This window comes from Hyla sarda, chromosome 2, assembly GCF_029499605.1.
Source record: "Hyla sarda isolate aHylSar1 chromosome 2, aHylSar1.hap1, whole genome shotgun sequence".
Taxonomy (NCBI): Eukaryota; Metazoa; Chordata; class Amphibia; order Anura; family Hylidae; genus Hyla; species Hyla sarda.
The window spans coordinates 178334795-178357584 of NC_079190.1; the positions used below are offsets into that span (position 1 = coordinate 178334795).

The 22790-nt window shown below is 41.3% G+C and overlaps 1 protein-coding gene across 4 annotated transcripts in view; it reads right to left on the reverse strand.

Annotated features, from left to right (window-relative positions):
• DCUN1D2 (defective in cullin neddylation 1 domain containing 2) overlaps positions 1–22790 on the reverse strand; it is a 48103-nt gene that overhangs the window by 13988 nt on the left and 11325 nt on the right. For 2 of the 4 annotated variants that reach the window (XM_056555824.1, XM_056555825.1), the window contains exons 2-5: positions 19187–19567; positions 16675–16843; positions 14137–14267; positions 9544–9626 (exon numbers count right to left, since the gene is read on the reverse strand). In XM_056555824.1, coding sequence (XP_056411799.1) covers positions 9544–9626; positions 14137–14267; positions 16675–16843; positions 19187–19361 — 558 coding nt within the window. In that variant the 5' untranslated portion in view covers positions 19362–19567. The remainder of the gene's footprint in view (positions 1–9543; positions 9627–14136; positions 14268–16674; positions 16844–19186; positions 19568–22790) is intronic. The other 2 variants (XM_056555823.1, XM_056555826.1) reach the window with 1 other exon arrangement.

Below are 22790 nucleotides of genomic sequence, written 5' to 3' on the forward strand. Positions count from 1 at the left end.
TGTGTATTATCCCTGTACTGTGACATCACTGTGTCTATTATCCCTGCACTGTGTCTATTATCCCTGTACTGTGACATCACTGTGTGTATTATCCCTGTACTGTGACATCACTGTGTGTATTATCCCTGTACTGTGACAACACTGTGTGTATTATCTCTGTACTGTAATGTCACTGTGTATTATCCCTGTACTGTGACATCACTGTGTGTATTATCCCTGTACTGTGACATCACTGTGTGTATTATCCCTGTACTGTGACATCACTTTGTGTATTATCCCTGTACTGTGACATCACTTTGTGTATTATCCCTGTACTGTGACAACACTGTGTATTATCCCTGTACTGTGACAACACTGTGTATTATCTCTGTACTGTAATGTCACTGTGTAGTATCCCTGTACTGTGACATCACTGTGTGTATTATACCTGTACTGTGACATCACTGTGTATTATCCCTGTACTGTGACAACACTGTGTGTATTATCTCTGTACTGTAATGTCACTGTGTATTATCCCTGTACTGTGACATCACTGTGTGTATTATCCCTGTACTGTGACATCACTGTGTATATAATCCCTGTACTGTGACATCACTGTGTATATAATCCCTGTACTGTGACATCACTGTGTATATTATCCTGGGCTGTGGAGTCGGTAGATAAATGTTCCAACTCCGCAATTTTTTGTACTTCCGACTCAGACTCCCCGACTCCCCTGTATTAATATGCAAATGTATTAAAGTTTAAGCTAACAATCGGAGTTTACACGTTTTTATAGCCTTAGCTGAATGACAGCAGTTTTTCCAATGGTTTACAGCTTCAGTCTTGAACTATTGACCCTCCATTCCCTTCAGTTTTAAAAGTGTCTCTAGGCCTGCAAAAAACATATTTACTTAATCCCTTATCAGTGAGAGGCTAGGCTACCCATGGGTTCCCTGTAACAGCAGAACACAACACTATGGAAAGTATAAGTATTGCAGCTCCTAATTGTGCGATGCATGCCATATAGTAAAGCACATGAAAAGCATGCTTCTTCACGGTCACTTAACGTGTTCGTTTTGCGGTTACATGAGGAACTGCATGCATTGGTCTTTATTCTTACAGTAGTGAGTTTTTCATTCCAATCTAAATTTAGTAGGAGGCGGTGCATTGTTTGCCGACTCCAGGTACCCAAATTTTCGTCCGACGCCTCAGCACTGGTATTATCCCTGTACTGTGACATCAGGGTGTATATTATCCCTGTACTGTGACATCAGGGTGTATATTATCCCTGTACTGTGACATCACTGTGTATATTATCCCTGTACTGCAACATCACTATGTATATTATCCCTGTACTGCGACACCACTGTGTGTGTGTGTGTGTTATCCCTGTACTGTGACATCATGGTGTATACTATCCCTGTACTGTGACATCACGGTGTATATTATCCCTGTACTGTGACATCATGGTGTATATTGCCCCTGTTCTGTGACATCACGGTGTATTAACCCTGTACTGTGATATCACTGTGTATTATATCTGTACTGTGATGTCACTGTTTGTATTAACCCTGTACTGTAATGTCACTGTTTGTATTAACCCTGTACTGAGAGTCACAGTGCAGGGTTGATATGCAGTGACATCACAGTGCAGGGTTAATATGCCCAGTGACAACACTGCACAGGTTTTTTTTTTTTTTTGCTGTTCTGGCACCATAGGGGCTTGTGACATGCCCCCCAAAAATCATTTCAGAAAAACTCACTCTCCAAAATCCCACTGTCGCTCCTTCCCTTCTGAGCCCTCTAGTGCACCCACAGAGCACTTGACATACACATATGTGGCATTTCCTTACTCGTGAGCTTCAAAGTAAAAAAAAATGCTAAATTTCCAATTTTTTCATCAAATTTTGGAATTTTTCCCCAAGAAATGATGCAAGTATCGACAAAATTTTACCACTAACATAAAGTAGAATATGTCAGGAAAAAAAAACTCTCTCGGAATCAGAATGAAAGGTAAAAGCATCCCAGAGTTATTAATGCTTAAAGCAACAGTGGTCAGATGTGCAAAAAATGGCCGGGTCCTACACTGAAAATTGGCTGGGTCCTTAAAGGGGTACTCCGCCCCTAAACATCTTATCCCTTATCGAAAGGATAGGGGATAAGATGTCAGAGCGCCGCGGTGCCGCTGCTGGGGAGCCCCGGGATCCCCGCTGCGGCACTGCGCTATCATTACAGCACAGAGCGAGTTTCGCTCTGCACGTAATGACGCGCAATACAGGGGCCGGAGCATAGTTACATCACGGCTCCGCCCCTCGTGATGTCACGGCCCGCCCCTTTCAATACAAGTCTATGGAAGGGGTGCGGCGGTCGTCACGCCCCCTGCCATAGACTTGCATTAAGGGGACGGGCCGTGATGACACGAGGGGCGGAGCCATGACGTCACGCGGCTCCGTCCCTTGTATCGCCCGTCATTACGCACAGAGCGAACTCGCTCTGTGCTGTAATGATAGCGCAGTGCCGCAGTGGGGATCCCGGGGCTCCCAGCAGCGGCACCGCGGCGATCTGACATCTTATCCCCAATCCTTTGGATAGGGGATAAGATGTCTAGTGGCGGAGTACCCCTTTAAGGGGTTAAGGACCAGGGGTTTTTCCGTTTTTTGCACTTTCATTTTTTTCTTCCTTACCTTTAAAAAATCATAACCCTTTCAATTTTGCACCTAAAATCCATATGATGGCTTAATTTTTGCGCCACCAATTCTACTTTGTAATGACATCAGGCTTTCTTTCTACACAGTACATTTTTCGGTAAAAATGACACCTTCTCTTTATTCTGTAGGTCCATATGATTAAAATAATACCCTACTTATATAGGTTTGATTTTGTCGTACTTCTGACAAAAATCATAACTACATGCAGGAAAATTTTATACATTTAAAATTGTCATTTTGTGACCCCTATAACTTTTTTATTTTTCCGCATATGGGGCAGTATGATGGCGTCGTGATCTGAAGTTTTTACCGGTACCATTTTTGTATTGATCAGACTTTTTGATCGCTTTTTATTCATTTTTTTCCTGATCAAGTGCCATTGACTGTGCAGCTTAATAAATTATATTTTTTATAATTCGGACATTTCCGCACGCGGCGATACCACATGTTTATTTTCATTTACACTTTTTTTTTTTTAATGGGAAAAGGAGGGCGATTCAAACGTTTATTAGGGAAGGGGCTAAATGATCTTTATTCACTTTTTTTTTTTTTTTGCAATGTTATAGCTCCCATATGGGGCTATAACACTGCACACACTGATCTTTTATATTGATCAATGGTTTCTCATAGGAAACCATTGATCGATGATTCTGCTGCTTGACTGCTTATGCCTGGATCTCAGGCACTGAGCAGTCATTCGGCAATTGGACAGCAGGAGGCAGGTAAGGGGACCCTCCTGCTGTCCTACAGCTGTTCGGGATGCCGCGATTTCACCACTGCGATCCCGAACAGCCCGCTGAGCTAGCCGGGGGTAGTTTAGTTTCACTTTAGACGCAGCAATCAACTTTGAACGCTGCGTCTAAAGGGTTAATATCACTTGGCACCACGATCAGTGCCCCGTGCTAATAGCCAAGGGTCCCGGCCATTGATAGAGGCCAGGCCCAACCCGCGTTATAGAACGGGAGCGGACTCAGGGCGTACAGGTACGGCCTTGGTCCTTAACCCCTTAAGGACCAGGCCAATTTTTACTGTAGGACCAGAGCGTTTTTTGCACATCTGACCACTTTCACTTTAAGCATTATTAACTCTGGGATGCTTTTACCTTTCATTCCGATTCCGAGACAGTTTTTTTGTGACATATTCTACTTTATGTTAGTGGCAAAATTTTGACGATACTTGCATCATTTCTTGGTTAAGAAAAAATTTAAAAAATTTAAAATTTAGCATTTTTCTAACTTTGAAGCTCCCTGCTTGTAAGGGAAATAGACATTCCAAATAAATTATATATTGATTCACAAATACAATATGTCTACTTTATGATTGCATCATAAAATTGACATGTTTTTACTTTTGGAAGACATCAGAGGGCTTCAAAGTTCAGCAGCAATTTTCCAATTTTTAACAAAATTTTCAAAATCTAAATTTTTCATCGACCAGTTCAGGTTTGAAGTGTATTTGAAGGACTTTCTTATTAGAAATACCCCACAAATGGGTGTGATCTGATGACCCCCCTGGGCATTTGCGCAGGGTGCCTGCTGATCGATATCAGCAGTCACCGGGCGGGGACCGAAATTCCCACGGGCGTATAGGTACGCCCTTGGTCCTTAAGTACCAGGGGTTAAAGGGGTATTCCAGTGAAATTTTAACTGGCTCCAGAAAGTTAAATAGATTTGTAAATTACTTCTATTAAAAAATCTTAATCCTACCAGTACCTTATCAGCTACTGAAGTTGAGTTGTTCTTTTCTTTCTGACAACAGTGCTCTCTGTCTCAGGAACTGTCCATAGCAGCAGTAAATACCCGTAGAAAACCTATTCTGCTCTGGACAGTTCCTGAGACAGACAGAGGTGTCAGCATAGAGCACTGTTGTCAGACAAAAAAGAACAACTCAACTTCAGCACCTGATAAATACTGGTAGGATTAAGATTTTTAAAAGAAGTCATTTACAAATCTGTTTAACTTTCTGGAGGCAGTTGATCTTAAAAAAAAAAAAAAACATTTTCACTGGAATACCCCGTTAATCTTGACTTATTGAAAACAATTTAATTCAATGATGTATTTATTTATTTATTTATATAAAGTTTTATTATGCTTTTCACAAAAAAATACCAATCACAAAATTTCACTGAGAGTAAATTATTATTACCCTCCCTAACCCCAATCCCCCCTCCCCTTCAGTCTGGCACCAATACTAATCTTCTCTTTTTTTCTGCTCACCATTTCCACATTGACCATTTTTTCCTGACCTTTTCCTCCTTCCTTTACTAGCAAGTAGCTCATAGGTTTTTACTTTATTTACCAAACCTATCCACTCTTCAGTAGACGGGGGTTTATTTGAAATCCACCTTCCAAGGAAACACATCTTCAATGATGTAAAGTGTATAACATTATATTATATGTATTGAATCTTTTTTTATTTAGTATTTATTACTTGGTCCATTTATAAGGATACATAAATATACTGTTTTACATGGTTTTAGTGAGTGTCTATGTATACTTTAGACCCTACCACAATAATATGTATAACGGTGTGATTCCTTTTCAGACTATGTGAGAAAAGAGTTTCTTTGGTGTGTTATCGTGTGCACGTGACATCTTAGATGTACTATAAATGTTGCATGTTGCACATGGGGCATAAATTCTCACTGCACCCCTTATTACATTACATGAGGGGTGTAGTTTCCAAAATGGGGTCACATGTGGGGGCACAGTCCATTGTTCTGGCACCATGGGGGCTTTGTAAACACAAGTAGCCTTAAATTCCGGACAAATTTTCTCTCCAAAATCCCAATGGCGCTCCTTCTCTTCTGAGCATTGTAGTTCTTCCGCAGAGCACTTTACATCCACATATGGGGTATGTTCTTACTCAGAAAAAATGGGGTTACAAATTTTGGGGGGGCTTTTTTTCCCCTATTTTCCCTTGTGAAAAGGAAAAATTTAGGGTAACACCAGCATTTTAGTGAAAAAGGTGTTATGGCTCACTATACCCCTTGTTAGATTCCGTGAGGGGTGTAGTTTCCGAAATGGGGTTACATGTGGGTATTTATTTTTTTGCGTTTATGTCAGAACTGCTGTAAAATCAGCTACAAATTTAGGCCTCAAATGTACATAGTGCGCTCTGACTCCTGAGCCTTGTTGTGCGCCCCCCGAGCATTTTATGCCCACATATGGGAAATTTCCATACTCAGGAGAAATTGTGTTACAAATTTTGGGGGTCTTTTTTTCCTTTCACTGCTTGTGAAAATAAAAAAGTATGGGGCAACACCAGCATGATAGTGTAAATTTTTTTTACACTAACAGGCTGGTGTAGCCAACTTTTCCTTTTCATATGGGGTAAAAGGAGAAAAAGCCCCCCAAAATTTGTAGTGCAATTTCTCCCGAGTACGGTGATACCCCATATGTGGCCCTAAACTGTTTCCTTGAAATACGACAGGGCTCTGAAGTGAGAGAGTGCCATGCGCATTTGAGGACTAAATTAGGGATTGCATAGGGGTGGACATTGGGAATCACTGGGGTAGAATACCCCTAACAGGGTGTCACAGTCAGTGGCTGTCCGGAGTGTAAGGGGGTGTATATATAGTGTTTTACCCTTTATTATGTGTTAGTGTAGTGTAGTGTTTTTAGGGAACATTCGCACTGGCGGAGGTTTACAGTGAGTTTCCCGCTAGGAGTTTGCGCTGAGGTGAAAAATTTGCTGCAGCTCAAACTACAAGCAGGAAACTTACTGTAAACCCGCCCATGTGAATGTACCCTGTACATTCACATGGGGGAGGGGGGGGGGGCAAACCTCCAGCTGTTTCAAAACTACAACTCCCAGCATGCACTGACAGAAAGGCATGCTGGGAGTTGTACTTTTGCAACAGCTGGAGGCACACTGGTTGGAAAACCTTCAGTTAGGTTCTGTTACCTAACTCAATATTTTCCCACCAGTGGGCCTCCAGCTGTTGCAAAACAACAACTCCCAGCATGTACTGATCGCCGAAGGGCATGCTGGGAGATGTAGTTATGCAACAGCTGGAGGTATGCAACTACAACTCCCAGCATGCCCATACAGCTGTTTGGGCATGCTGGGATTTGCAGTTTTGCAACATCTGGAGGGCTACAGTTTAGAGACCACTGCACAGTGATCTCCAAACTGTGGCCCTCCAGCTGTTGCAAAACTTCAAATCCCAGCATGCCCACACAGCAAACAGCTGTCTGGGCATGCTGGGAGTTGTAGTTTTGCAACATATGGAGGGCTACAGTTTAGAGACCACTGTATAGTGGTCTCAAACTGTAGCCCTCCAGATGTTGCCAGGCAACTCGCCGGCTTCTGTAGGATCCAGGGAGCCGCATCGCCGTCCTCTTCTACTGCCGCCGATCGTCGCCGCCGATGGGTAAGTGGACCTTTGGTGCCGTTCCTTGTCGGTTTCCCCGTTCTGTCCCTCCTACTGTGAGTGGGCAGAACGGGGAAACCGAAAGTTACCCCCCCTGCCCCCGATCTGCTATTGGTCGTTGCTTCTATATGACCAATAGCAGGGATAGGAGGGGTGGCACCTCACTCCTATCCCTTCAGGGGGATCGTGGGTGTCTTGGACAACCCTCATCCACCTTATTTCCCAGGTCACCGGAGACCCGTATGACCCGAAACTGCCGCAAATCGCCGGTGTGAATTCACCGGCGATCGCCAACATGGGGGGGGGATTGGGGGAGTCGTCTAATGACCCCCCCGGGCATTTACTCGGAGTGCCTGCTGATCGATATCAGCAGTCAACCCGGTCCAGTACAGGTACGTCCTGGGTCCTTAAGCACCAGGGTGTCAGGACGTACCCGTACGCCCTGGGTCCTTAACTGGTTAAGGGGGTACTCCACTGGAAAACTTTATTTTTTTTTTTTTTTTTTATCATCTTGTGCCAGAAAGTGAAACAGATTTGTAAATTACTTCTATTAAAAAATCTTAATCCTTCCAGTACTTATCAGCTGCTGTATGAGCCACAGGAAGTTCTTTTCTTTTTGAATGTAATTTTTGCCTGACCACAGTGCTCTCTACTGACACCTTTGTCCATGTCAGGAACTGTACAGAGCATTAGAGGTTTGCTATGGGGATTTGCTCCTTCTCTGGACAGTTCCTAAAATGGACAGAGGTGTCAGCAGAGAGCACTGTGGTCAGACAGATAAGAAATTCAAAAAGAAATCATACAGCTGCTGATAAGTACTGAAATGATTAAGATTTTTAAATAGAAGTAATTTACAAATCTAGTAGAAAAGGAGTTGATCAGCTCACCTGAGCCTCCAGTGCATGGCAATCCTCAAGACAAGCAGCACAATGGACTAATGTAGCCAGCACATAAAATCTGGAGTTTATTGATATGTCATTAAAAGTTCCATAGAAAGGCAGGTAGGGGAGTATATCAGGCAATATCAAGTACAGTTACCAGCTTGCAGATGGGTCCCTTCACGCCAAAGCGTTTCGGGTCAAGGACCCTTAGTCATGGCATACAAGTATGTCATGACTAAGGGTCCTGGACCCGAAACGCGTTGGCGTGAAGGGACCCATCTCCAAGCTGGTAACTGTACGTGATATTGCCTGATGTATTCCCCTACCTGCCTTTCTATGGAACTTTTAATGAGATATCAATAAACTCCGGATTTTATGTGCTGGCTACATTCGTCAATTGTGCCAATTTACAAATCTGTTTAACTTTCTGGCACCAGTTGATTTAAAAATTTTTTTTTTCCAGTGGAGCACCCCTTTAGAGTCATACCTTGTCTTGTATTGCATTGAGAATGAACATTCAAAAGGACTCCAGATTCAGGAGCTTACGTCCTAGGTCTCCAGCTTAATATTGTTCCCCACGCTCTCTATACCTGTTCCATGGAGTTATCAAAGTTAACCACAGTTCACAAAAATGTTTTTATAGAGCTGAAATATTAAACTGCACACCTCTAGCATTAGAAATGTATCTTCTGATTCTAGTTTTTGGTGTATTAAAAGTGCATCCCACATATTGGCACGAGTAAACAGGTATTACACTTATAGTTTTTAATATTACAGTATTTGCCTGTACTATAAGATTGAAAATTGCCAGTGACCAACATTGTTTATGCCCACATTTCCAATTGCCTGGGTGGTTAAACCACCTATTTCTGGGACCCATTCTATTCTCCAAAAACAAGCTGGGAAATAAAATGGATCCCAGGGAAGAACCTTGTTTGTCCACTACATGTAACACTCCCATAATGAGATCTTTTAAGATTACATCCTGTTCCGAAACAGGAAGGTACTTTTTCATAATCTGCTTAATATCATAAAAGTGCCTACTGTACAAGGTAAAGTGAGGGGTGGAACGTTCTTGTGATTGATCTTTCCTTAGTCCTAATCCGTGACTTCTGCTACTAAGTGTAATTAACCTGTTCTGGTCCTGGCCTATTGCTCAGCTTCAATGAGATTCTTGTTAATGTAACCTCTGCCAGACATATTCTGTTTCTAACTGTCCCCATCCAACCTAACAGAGCTTCAGAGGATCTGGAGAAAAGAATACCAGAAAATCCCCAAATCCAGGTGTACAAACCTTGTGGAATTATATCCAAAAAGCCTGGAGGCTGTAATCACTGCCATAGGTGCTTCATCTAAGTACTGAGTATGGTATGAATACTTATGTCAATACAATATTTTTGTTTTTCCTTTACAATAAATTTGCAAAGGTTTTCGAAATTCTGTTATCACTTTGTCATTATGGGTATTGAGTGCAGAATCATGGGGGTAAACTTGATTTTTCAACATAACAAATGTGAAAAAAGTGTAAGGGTCTGAAAACTTTCTGAATACATTCTATATGTCCTTCTGAAACTCGGTGCAAATCAGACATACTTACCAACAAAAACTTATTCCAGAGTTCTAAAAATTTGAACCTTCCTGACAATACTAAATTCCAGTATGCAATTGCCATATCCAGATCTAAAAACAAAAAACAAAAAAAATATAAAAATATAAAAAAACACATGATAAACCAGAATCTAGTTAACAGGAGGGTGGAGAAAAGTGGACAAGAACATAGAAACGTACTACATGGGACTACAAATTCTGCATGTCACATGATCTGACAAACACAACATGATTATTCTACAGCTTATCAACAGCTATGCCAGTGTTTGCAAACCAGGGTGCCTCCAGCTGTTACAAAACTCCAATAAAACAGAGGAACTGGAGTTGATAATGTCTGAGGACAATTATGACATAGTGGGTATAACAGAGACTTGGTTGGACGATAGCTGTGACTGGGCGGTCAACATACAGGGTTATAGTCTATTCAGGAAGGATCGGACAAAACGGAAAGGGGGGAGGAGTTTGTCTTTTTGTGAAATCTGAAGGCCGCACCGCGGGAGGATATATGGGAGGGAAACGATAATGTGGAGTCATTATGGGTAGAAATATGTGGAGATAAAAATAAAAAAATTCTGATAGGGGTTTGCTATAAGCCACGAAACATAATGGAAGAGGCAGAAGATCAATTATTGAGGCAAATAAACAAGGCAGCAAATCAGAATGAGGTGATAATAATGGGGGACTTTATCCTGATATAAACTGAGAGACTGAGACCTGTCAATCTCATAAAGGAAACAGGTTTCTGACTATAGCTAAAGACAATTATCTGTCCCAAATGGCGCAGGGCCCTACCAGAGGGGGACGCCCTTCTGGACTTAATATTAACCAACAGATCTGATAGAGTAACTGATGTGCAAGTAGGACACCTAGGAAATAGTGATCATAATATAATACATTATAACTTGTTCTTCAATAAGGGAATCTCTCGAGGGGCCACAAAAACAATGAACTGACACTAAATGGGAGACTTTTAAAAATATCTTAAATTCTCCCTGCAAGATGTATATACCTTATGGGAATAAAAGGGTCAGGAATAAGAGAAAACCAATATGGATGAATAAAAATGTTAAGGGGGCAATACATGACAAAAATAAAGCATTTAAACTACTAAAACAGGACGGCAGTGAAGAAGCATTAAAAAGCTATAGAGAAAAATGTAAAATATGTAAAAAACTGATAAAAGCTGCAAAAATAGAGAGAGAAAGATTCATTGCCAAAGAGAGTAAAACCAACCCCACAATGTTCTTTAACTATATAGATAGAAACTGTAGGCCCTTTAAAAAATGATGGGGAAGAAATTACAAACGGGGATCATGAAAAAGCAAATCAATTGAACAAATTCTTCTCCACTGTATTCACTGAGGAAAATGAAATGCCAGGTGAAATACAGTGTGATAAGGTAAACTCCCCAGTACAGGTCACCTGTCTGACCCAGGAAGAAGTACAGTGCCGCCTACAAAAAATCTAAATAGACAAATCGCCAGGTCCAGATGGCATTCACCCCCGTGTTCTAAAGGAATTAAAGGGGTATTCCAGGCCAAAACTTTTTTTTTCTATATATCAACTGGCTCTGGAAAGTTAAAACAGATTTGTAAATTACTTCTATTAAAAAATCTTAATCCTTCCAATAGTTATTAGCTTCTGAAGTTGAGTTATTGTTTTCTGTCTAACTGCTCTCTGATGACTCACATCCCGGGAGCTGTGCAGCTCCTATGGGGATATTCTCCCATCATGCACAGCTCCCGGGACGTGACATCATCATTGAGCAGTTAGACAGAAAACTTCAGAAGCTAATAACTATTGAAAGGATTAAGATTTTTTAATAGAAGTAATTTACAAATCTATGAAGAAAGCAGGTAGATGCCAGCGATTAAGAAACTTCGCTGGCATCTACCTGCTTTCTTCATATCCTTGGAGGACTATTTTGCCGTGCGGTGGCCGGATGAGCTGACTATCTTCCATTTTGCTAATTTACAAATCTGTTTAACTTTCCAGAGCCAGTTGATATATATAAAAAAAAGGTTTAGCCTGGAATACCCCTTTAAGTAATGTAATAGCGAGACCCCTATTTTTTATATTCAGGGACTCTATAGTGACAGGGACTGTTCCCCAGGACTGGCAAATGTGGTACCAATATTTAAAAAGGGGTCAAAAGGTGACCCGAGGAATTATAGACCCATGAGTTTAACCTCTGTTGTATGTAAGTTGTTTGAAGGTTTTCTAAGATATGCTATTTTGGAGTATCTTGATAAAAATAAATGTATGACACCATATCAGCATGGCTTTATGAGGGATCGGTCCTGTCAAACTGAGGTGAGCTCCAGACTGGACCAGGGGCAATCGCTGGATGTCGTATATCTGGATTTTTCCAAAGTATTTGATACGGTGCCAAATAAAAGGTTGGTGCATAAAATGAGAAGGATGGGGCTGGGGGAGAATGTGTGTAAGTGGGTAAGTAACTAGCTCAGTGATAGGAAACAGAGTGTGGTTATTAATGGTACTTATTCTGATTGGGTGACTGTTACTAGTGGGGTACCACAGGGGTCCGTCTTGTGTCCTGTTCTATTTAATACATTCATTAATAACCTTGAAGAGGTGTTGAACAGTAAAGTAGCAATCTTTGCAGATGATACTAAACTCTTTAAAGTGGTAAACACAATAGAGGACAGTGCACTGTTACAAATGTATCTGGATAGGTTGGAGGTTTGGGCTGGGAAGTGGCAGATGAGGTTCAACACTGATAAATGTAAGGTAACGCACATGGGGAAGAAAAATCCGGGCTGGGATTATATATTAAATGGGAGCAAGCTTGGGACGACTAACGTGGAAAAGGACTTGGGAGTCTTGGTTAATAGTAAATATAGCTGTAGTGACCAGTGTCGGGCAGCTGCTGCCAAGGCAAATAATATCATGGGGTGAATCAATAGGGGCATAGATGCCCACAACAATTAAATAATTCTACCGCTGTACAAATCACTAGTCAGACAACACATAGAATACTGTGTACAGTACTGGGCACCAGTGTACAAGAAAGATATAGTGGAGCTGGAGAGGGTTCAAAGACTGGCAACCAGAGTAATACGGGGAATGGGAGGATTACAGTACCCAGAAAGATTATCAGAATTGGGGTTAATTAGTTTAGAAAAAAGAAGGCTTAGGTTAGACTTAATAACTATGTATAAATATATCAGGGGGCCTTACAGAGATCTCTCCCATGATCTATTTATACCCAGGACTGTATCAATAACAAGGGGGCATCCTCTACATCTAGAGGAAAGAAGGTTTCTCCACCAGCACAGATGGGGGTTCTTTACTGTAAGAGCAGTGGGGGAAATTTATGAAAATGTGTCCTGAGGAAAAGTTGCAGAGTTGCCCATAGCAACCAATCAGATCGCTTCTTTCCTATTTAACAAGGCCTCTGTAAAATGAAAGAAGCAATCTGAATGGTTGCTATGGGCAACTTTTCCCTCAGTGAGACTGTGGAATTCTCTGCCTGAGGAGGTGGTCATGGTTAACTCGGTAAAATAATTTAAAAGGGGTCTGGATGCATTTTTGGAGAATAATAACATTACAGGTTATGGATTCTAGATCTATAGGGACAGAAGGTTGATCCTGAGATTTATTCTGATGCCATATTTGGAGTCGGGAAGGAATTTTTACCTCGAGTATGAGGGTTTTTTGTCTTCCTCTGGATCAACTCAGTAGGGACTCATTAGGGTTATAGGTTGAACTTGATGAACTATGTTACAACTCCCAGCATGCCTGGATCGCCTTTGGCTGTCCAGGAATGCTGGGTGTTGTAGTTTTGCAACAGCTGGAGGCACTCTGGTTGGGAAATAATATGCTATGCTAAACATTGATAAGTCTGCCAATGAAATTAATGGGGTATGACAAAGTCCTGTAGTAAAGTTTCAGCCAGCAGCATACAGAGAGTATCCCAATTTGAGTACATAAACATATGAGGGGGGGGGAGGGGGAAGAGGCGGATTGATCATTGTTGTCTTTTGAAAGTAAGGTTCGAAGTAATTTATTTGCTTTGATTTTGCTGACGTGCAACATATTTATCATACTATGAAAGGGGGGGGGGGGGTTGATAAATTTGGCGCCCATAAGCAAAAAAACAATAAATCACTTCAGAACACCATTCAGTTACAACAGGCAGTTTTGTAAGCCAGGTTTGGGCTGGTGTAGATCTGCAGTGTACTGGAACAGTATGCAAATTTGTGTGCGACATTCACACCTGAAAAATCAGTTATAATTGCAAAGTTAGAACTGAAATTGACTTTTGTAAGATCACATAAAAAAGCGCTTTGACGCACATGTGACATTTCATGCACTAAATATAAGCAAAAAGCTCTAAAGACATGTTGTCTTTGCATTGCCCCACGAAAAAAATGCTTCTCATGATAGTAGTGTTTACAACCGGAGATATGGCGAAAGACTGATGGACCAGATTTGAATGGGCCAGAACTGATCATACTTGTTACCATAGGCGTATGAATTATCATTAATGTTCATGGACTAACCCACTACTTTCCCAATATTACAGTGTTATATAGAAGGTAAAATCCTGAATACATACCAAGCCCTTTTTGTCCAGGATTTTTTGCAAAATTAAATGTAAACTGATAGAAGTCTTTAAATTTGAGAGGGTCTTTAAGTTCTTGTTCTAGTCTAGGGAGCTGGGCCCTTAATTTGTCTGTACTGTCGCACCTGCAAAAGGAAAGCAAGTTAAAAATAAGCATTTAGGCCTTTTGCTTGCCTTGAATAATACAATACACAATTTCACATCTACTGGCCAAACTTCTGTATAATATGGATCAAAAATATTTTAGTTATATATACAGTCATGGCCGTAAATGTTGGCACCCCTGAAATTTTTCAAGGAAATTAAGTATTTCTCACAGAAAAGGATTGCAGTAACACATTTTGCTATACACATATTTATTCCCTGTGTGTGTATTGGAACTAAACCAAAAAAGGGAGGAAAAAAAGCAAATTGGACATAATGTCACACCAAACTCCAAAAATGGGCTGGACAAAATTATTGGCACCCTTCCAAAATTGTGGATATATAAGACTGTTTCAAGCATGTGATGCTCCTTTAAACTCACCTGGGGCAAGTAACAGGTGTGAGCAATATAAAAATTATACCTGGAAACAGATAAAAAGGAGAGAAGTTCACTTTTGCATTGTGTGTCTGTGTGTGCCACACTCAGACACTAAGTCTGAGGACTTGAGAACCAAAATTGTGGAAAAATATCAACAATCTCAAGGTTACAAGTCCATCTCCAGAGATCTAGATTTGCCTTTGTCCACAGTGCGCAACATTATCAAGAAGTTTGCAACCCATGGCACTGTAGCTAATCTCCCTGTGCATAGACAAAAGAGAAAAATTGATGAAAGGTGTAAACGCAGGATAGTCCGGATGGTGGATAAGCAGCCCCAAACAAGTTCCAAAGATATTCAAGCTGTCCTGCAGGCTCAGGGAGCATCAGTGTCAGCGCGAACTATCCATCGACATTTAAATGAAATTAAGGACAGGTGGACCCCACTGCTGACACAAAGATATAAAAAACCAAGACTACATTTTGCCAAAATGAACTTGAGTAAGCCAAAATCCTTCTGGGAAAATGTCTTGTGGACAGAGGAGACCAAGATAGAGCTTTTTGGTAAAGCACATCATTCTACTGTTTACCGAAAACGGAATGAGGCCTACAAAGAAAAGAACACAGTACCTACAGTGATATATGGAGGAGGTTCAATGATGTCTTGGGGTTGTTTTGCTGCCTCTGGCACTGGATGCCTTGAATGTGTGCAAGGAATCATGAAATCTGAGGACTACCAATGGATTTTGGGTCGCGCTGTACAGCCCAGTGTCAGAAAGCTGGGTTTGCGTCCGAGATCTTGGGTCTTCCAGTAGGACAATGACCCCAAAACATATGTCAAAAAGCATCCAGAAATGGATGGCAACAAAAGCGCTGGAGAGTTCTGAAGTGGCCAGCAGTGAGTCCAGATCTAAATCCCATTAAACACCTGTGGAGAGATCTTAAAATTGCCCTTCCAATAAGATAGACCTGGAGCAGTTTGCAAAGGAAGAGTGGTCCAACATTCCGGCTGAGAGGTGTAAGAAGCTTATTGATTGTTATAGGAAGCTGATTTCAGTTGTTTTTTCCAAAGGGTGTGCAACCAAATATTCAGTTAAGGGTGGCAATAATTTTGTCCAGCCCATTTTTGGAGTTTGATGTGACATTATGTCCAATTTGCTTTTTTTCCTCCCTTTTTTGGGTTTAGTTACAATACACACAAAGGGAATAAACATGTGTATAGCAAAACGTGTTACTGCAATCCTTTTCTGAGAGAAATACTTTATTTATTTATTTTAAATCTCAGGGGTGCCAACATTTACGGCCATGACTGTGTGGTGGCGCTGATAGGACTCAGGACCCCAGGACAGGCAGGGGGAGAGAGGCGGGTGGCGGCGGTCTCTGGCACCGCAAAAGCCGCTGTAGTTCATTGATTTAAAGCGCCGTTAACTTATACCGGAATATCGGTATAAGTTATCGGCCCTAACCTCCAGAGTATAGGCCGTAAAAAAAAACCAATATCGTTCGATCCCTAATATATATACACACACATACATATATATGCGCTATGTATTATTGTGCATTAATCTCACAACACAGTACATCTGTCTGCTAGAGATAACTTTTATAGTAAAACACCCATATAGAAGGCAATATGCAGTTACCAATAAGATGAAGCCTTTACCTATGGACATTCTCTGCCATAAATATCTCCTTGAGCAGTGCTTCCAAACCAGGGTACCTCCAGCTGTTGCAAAGCTACAACTCCCAGCATGCTGGGAGATTTAGTTTTGCAACAGCTGGAAGCACCATAGTTGGGGAACACTGTCCTAGTGTCACTCCACTGAGAAGAAATGCTGCAAATTAGGGATATCAATATGTTCTTATTCTACATGCCTGCTGTCCAGTAAACGTAATTTACTAGAACTTGTGTAACTTATTTAGTTCTTCAGATGTAACCCATTTTATTTTACCGGTGCAAAACATGTATTTTGTAATGAAATGGACAGAAGGCACTGAGGAATATTACACACCCGAGTTCTGTCATGCCATCGACAAATTCCTTTTTACTAAATTCACATTGCGTAGCAGCTCTGAGCTTCCATGCGATGACCAACACACTCGTACTTGCTGGATCCAAATGTAAGTCATCGCAGAACAACTGGATTCCATCTATGCCTATTTTATTTTCATCTTGAGGATCTGAAAATGGGGACAAAAAAAAGGTAACACTTTTACAAGGGTAACCTAAGTGCAAACTGTACATTAGGTGAATATTCTAAACTGTTGTAACACAGAAATGACAGTACACAGTGTTGTGTTGACTGTGATATTTTTTAGACCAAGCATTCACATGGTGCATCACTTTTAGCAAAACTGGGATTAAAGATCGGTACAAGGCTGGAACAAGACAAAGTCAGAACTAGAAGCAGCAAAAAGAAGTATAAAGTCATCATTTATATTTCCATTACTTTTTATCTACTTCTGGTTCTGGCTCAAGAACTGTATGCGATTCCAGCCCTGGGGGGTGGTGGTGGGGGGAGGGGTTCACACATGCTGTATTGATGATGCAGATTTTAAAGCCATTGTGATGAGTGGTTTATAAATGGAGGGAACATATGTAGGAAATAATCTACTTCTATTTTTTTTATAATCCACTCCAAACGTTGGCTGCAAAAACTGCATCAAAATAATTTGTCCAAACAACCATCATGTTTTTCTCATTCTAATGATAAGCTCCATCTCAAACTGGGCAAAATGTCTGAGTCTATTGTGGAGGCTTGTCTAGCCGTCAACAATTTTTCACCAAGAGGTACACTGCCCAAAAGTAGCTTCTGAGAGCCTTTTTATAGAGCAGCAGGGAAACACTTTTATGCCCTTTTCTGGCAAGGCCCAGTGTCTAATAAGACCACACCTGTAATGATTTACATATATGCCGTGACATAACAGCATGCAGAGTTTTGCACCAATACGGCATTTCTATCTGGGTGCATTTATTTTTTTTTTTTTATCATTAAGTGTATTTAAAAAACTATCTATTCTCAACATCTACCAGTCCACCAGTTCACATGGTAGAATGTCCGTATGGAAAAATTCCATGCAATCCACCGACAATGGAGCATTGGCACTCGGAAATGCACCATCTCATAGGTGGCAATGCATTTCCTTGCGGAATCTGCCAAAACATTGAACATGAACAGAGCAGTAGAATCCAATTTCAATTAATGGGAAACTGCTGCTACAGAATGTCCGTGCAGAGGATTGATGTGGCATTCAGCAAGGACATTCTGCCACGTGAACCCGCCTTAAGTGTATGGCCGCAGACAGTGGAAAATCTGCAACATTACTGCAACAGCAAATCCATACCAAATTGTGTGGATTTGTTTCAGGTTTTTTTTTTTTAACAGAAACACAGGTGGCCAGCGCTGCTCACCTTACATTCTGTAGGTTAAATCACAGGGTTGCTATTCTCTGACTAGTGGTGCTCTACTTTAGAGAAACAAGTCCCCAAATAAATCCAAACAACAAGAAATAAAAGTAGCACTCACCCAGTCTTTATGCATCTTCAGTTTATTGAATACATGTAAGGATATAAAACTTCATCAGGCATTGACGCCAGTGTGTAGTGCTTTGAAAGGGGACAGTTGTTTCGCGCTAATGCAGTGCTCTAACGGGTCCACTGAGGCGCTGTCTTAGCGCTAAACAGCTGTCACCATTACGAACACTGTGCACTGGCGTCCATGCACGATTAAGTATTGCATCCATGCATGGATTCAAGAAACAACAGATGCATTAAGACTGGGTGAGTGCTACTTTCATTTCTTGTTGTTTGGATTTGTTGCAGTTTTGCCACTGCAGACATGTGGATATGCAAATGAAAAAAGATTAAGGCCGGTCAGATAGGCGTGGCCAGGGGTTGTAATGCCTCAGGACTGCCACGCCTACTTCCTTTTCCTCAGCGCTGGAACTCAAATGATTGACAAACAGGTCCTCAGTGCATGCTCCCTCCATCACCACAGCGAGTTCACTGAGCAAGCGCTCACTCTCATTGCCTTCCCTGCCCCCACTGCCTGCGCAATGCTAGAGACAAAGAGTAAGGAAAGGCATCATGAGCGAGCACCCTCTCAGTGAACTTTATACAGGAGTGTAGCGGCAATGAAGCAGTCCTAGCGCTCAGGGAAAGGACTTTGGTGGCTGCAAAAAAAAGCGTCTTTTAGGATAATAAAACTTAAAAAATAAATATTCTAAACAGGTCACAGTCTATAGTTATATGGCCACTATCTGGAGCTGTATTTGGCTGTTTGCATGTGCATTGACTAAGTGGGAAACGGAGTGCTTGGAACCACCATTTTAGTGACTGAATGGTGCTAATAGTGGGGCCCTTTGTGATCCTGCAGATAAAGAACAAATGCATTTTCTGGGAAAACTACTTTAATCACAATACGTGTTCCCTCCGCATTGCCTCTGAGGGTTATAAACCTAATTCCTATTCTTTAACATATAAAGGCCAAGTATAAAGACAAAGAAATAAACAGAGCTCCTTACCTTTGTAGCGGTTATATAATTGCTCTAATTTCTTTTTGTCTACTGTACTTTTCATTGACTCTTTGCAGTACAAGGCTGTATTCTGGAAGTAGTTGTCTGTTGCCAGTTCTAGTTTCCAGTCATTCTGTGTTAAACAGTATATTGCAGTCCTTTCCCCAGCCTGTGTAAATGCCATAAACTGGCGCACCTTGTCCTTCTGAGACGATTTAAGTTTGTGCTTTGGGATGCAAAAGAAGCAGCAGAAGTGGTTTCAGCAATGTACTCATGTTATTCATTATAAAGAGTTAAGTCTCTTCATGTGCGCATGCTTCATTTCAGCATTAAACGGCATATCAGCATAAGATGACAAAGCTTTGTTCTTCTGAGCTTAAAATGTCTTATCTGTAAACTCAAAGGACAGCACCTATATATCTCTATAACAGACAAACCAGACTTATGTAAAATATTTACTAATACTAAAGGTATCATTACTCCATAGGCAAGGACATCGCTCTCTACAGGCTCAACCTCCTCAAATGAAAAAAATCATGAAAAACTGGAACACAAATTCCCCTATTATAGGTAAAGACAGTAACAGTCTTGTAAACAGAGGACCCTTAAAACCTAATACCCAATGTGGTGGCTAATCTACATTCACCATGAGGCATAGAACTTCTCTACTGAAATTGACAGCGATATTGAACGTTAAGTGTGATCCAATAAATAACACCGGCTTCAATAAAAGACATTACATGTCTTGGAGTTTCATCCCTGTGGATTCGGGTATCTCTGGACCCTGCATTGATTACCCCCTGGCTGGAATAACTGTTTCAGAAATCTACCTCCTTAGGGTATGTTCAAACGAAGCAGATTCCATGTGGATTTTATACTATGTGTTTAACAAAATTATCCCTGTCAATCTGTTCAGTAAAATGGACACCTACAGAGAATCTTAGTGTAATTGTAATTCCTCCTTATTCCACCATGCATGCTCAGAGGAGTGCATGTGTTTTTGGTGGGGAGAGGGGAAAAAAGCTGCGGCCAGACACCTCCGGCAGAGCAAAGGATTTTCTCCTACCCTGAGCGCAGTTAGATAGATAAAATATACCTCTGGAATACCTTTGCCCATACATGATCAGGTACAATGCATGATGTATGATCTTTCTGGGAATGTATTTTCAATCTAAGATTGATCCAAGCCAAAATAACTTTTTATTACTGTATTTGGCTAAAATTCCAATAAATTTCACCTGATGAACATTTGTTAAGACCTTTTTACACTTGTGCAAAAACAGTGTACAAGGGCCAGCGATCAGCCACCGAACGAGAAAACACTTGTTTCTTGGCAGATTGCATCTTTTGTGTGGCCAATAGAATCATACTCGGCTACATATTGCCCTGTGTAAACATGCAAGGTGCAGCAAACAATGAGGAATTTCAATGGCCACACAAATAGTGTATGTGTACCAATGATTAAACAGTATAGAGAGCACAGTGACACTAAGTTGTCAATGTATTTATATATTAACAAGAGGAATAACAGCAGAACCCAGAGAACAAAGAAAAGATGCTCCAGAATTGTAGGACCACAGGTAGCGTATATGCAGCGTATTTTATAGTGCGCAAAATACGTCGCACAGATTGAAACAGGCTGCGTATTCTCTGATGAGCAAACACATAGGGGTACCCGGTGGCAGCTGTGTGTGCGCAGCAGGGTTTAAAGGTGGCCTACGCATCAGTCATATTGGCAAGCTGGGCATACCTCCAAACCTCACTGCACACAGAGCTGCCACAGGGTAGCTTATAGGAAAAACACTGTGTATACGCTACATGGACCCTTCCCTTAAAAGGTTTACTAAAGCAGACGGATCAGGTGAACTGACTAGACCTATTAACTAACATTGCCTACAAATTACAGGGAAAAACATATGTAAACTGAACAATATTGTGGTCAAACACTTTAAAGAAGCACTCCAGTAATGTTTGCTTATATAGAGTAGCACAGGTTATGATATAAGAACAATGTGGTGGGTTTTGTGTATGCCTTGTGCTTACCTGTTTTGGCGGATATGGCATGCATAGGTTTTTTTTTGCCATACTATGTCCAATTTCATCACTGACATGATTTTCTACTGCTGCCTACATTTATCCTAAATCCTCTGGCTTTGCAGAGATAGAGGTGGAGTCTCATCACTGCAGATCCCCTAATATAACCTGGTGATCAATCAATCACCTGGTTGGACTCCAGCAGCTGAAACTGCAAAGACTCATAAGCGGGTTTGGGTCGGATCACATTACTTGCTGTTTTGGTGCATTTTCTTATTCTAAGAGCATTTTTAGATAAATATTGCCATGGGATAAAAGTGATTTGACCTATTATCACAACTGAGGTGTTGACTGAGGTTTTACAGAAATTTTCCAAAATGGTTGTAAAAATTTGATTTGAATTATTGGACTTGTCAATTCTGACGTGTGTGCATGGGGCCTGAACATTTATTAATGCCAGTTAAATGCTGCCCCTCCTTAAATCTGGTGCTCCTGTCCAGGGAACTGCATCACAGATTAATTCAGTTAAAGGTGTATTCCAGCCCCTTACAAAAGAAAAAAATGCTGCTGGGACTAGGGCAACAACAGAAAAAATGTATTTACCCAGCATCCGTCTGGTGCCCTGATCATCTGTCTTCTCCCTGCTTCTGAGACAAGGACTGTCGGCTAAGCCAATCACTGGCTGCAGTGGTGTCTTCGCCAGGTCCTACAATGAGTGCTTGTCTAAGAAGCGAGAAGATGACAGAAGATTTGGGGACATGATGGAGGCCATTGGGAGCTGCAGGGCTGGGTAAGTGTATATATATATATATATATATATATATATATATATATATATTTTTTTTTTTTAACTATGCCCTAGCACATCATTTTTAAAGAAGGGCTAGAATACCCCTACCCTAGGGTAGGTTCACATGCTGGTAAGCAGCAGGTTTCCGCAGAAAAATCTGCTGCGAGTTACGCTACCATTCATCTGAACTGGTCCGCTGGCAGTCTGAAAATCTGCCACTGTTGCGGACTGTCTGTGGACCCATACAAGTGATTGGTAGCGTACCAGCTGCTAGTTATCAGCGTGTGACCCCACAATCATAATGTCCCAGCATATACTAGCAATATGCTATAATGTTATAAAATGGGAATAACTCTTTAAGGGTGTGTTCACACGCTATTACTAGCAGCGGGTTTCCTGCTGCGGGAAACCCACTGCGAGTTACGCTACCATTCATCTGAATGGGTCCGCGGACAGTCCGCAAATCTGACACTATTGCAGACTGTCTGTGGACCGATTTAAATCAATGGTAGCATAACTCACGGCAGGATTCCCGCAGAGGGAAACCTGCTGCTAGTAATACCATGTGAACACACCCTCAGTACGTTTTAAACCCCTATATGAAAGTCAGACCTCTTAGGCTTCTTTCACACTACCGTTAATACACGTCAGTGTGACAGCCGTCGGGAGAGCCAGGTAGAATAGGGGGAGAGAAATTGTGCAGTCTTTTTTCCCACTCTTCATAACTGTGCCTGGCGGCCCCCATAATAGTAAATTAGAGCCCCCGGACCTGTTGTTGCCTGTTGCTCC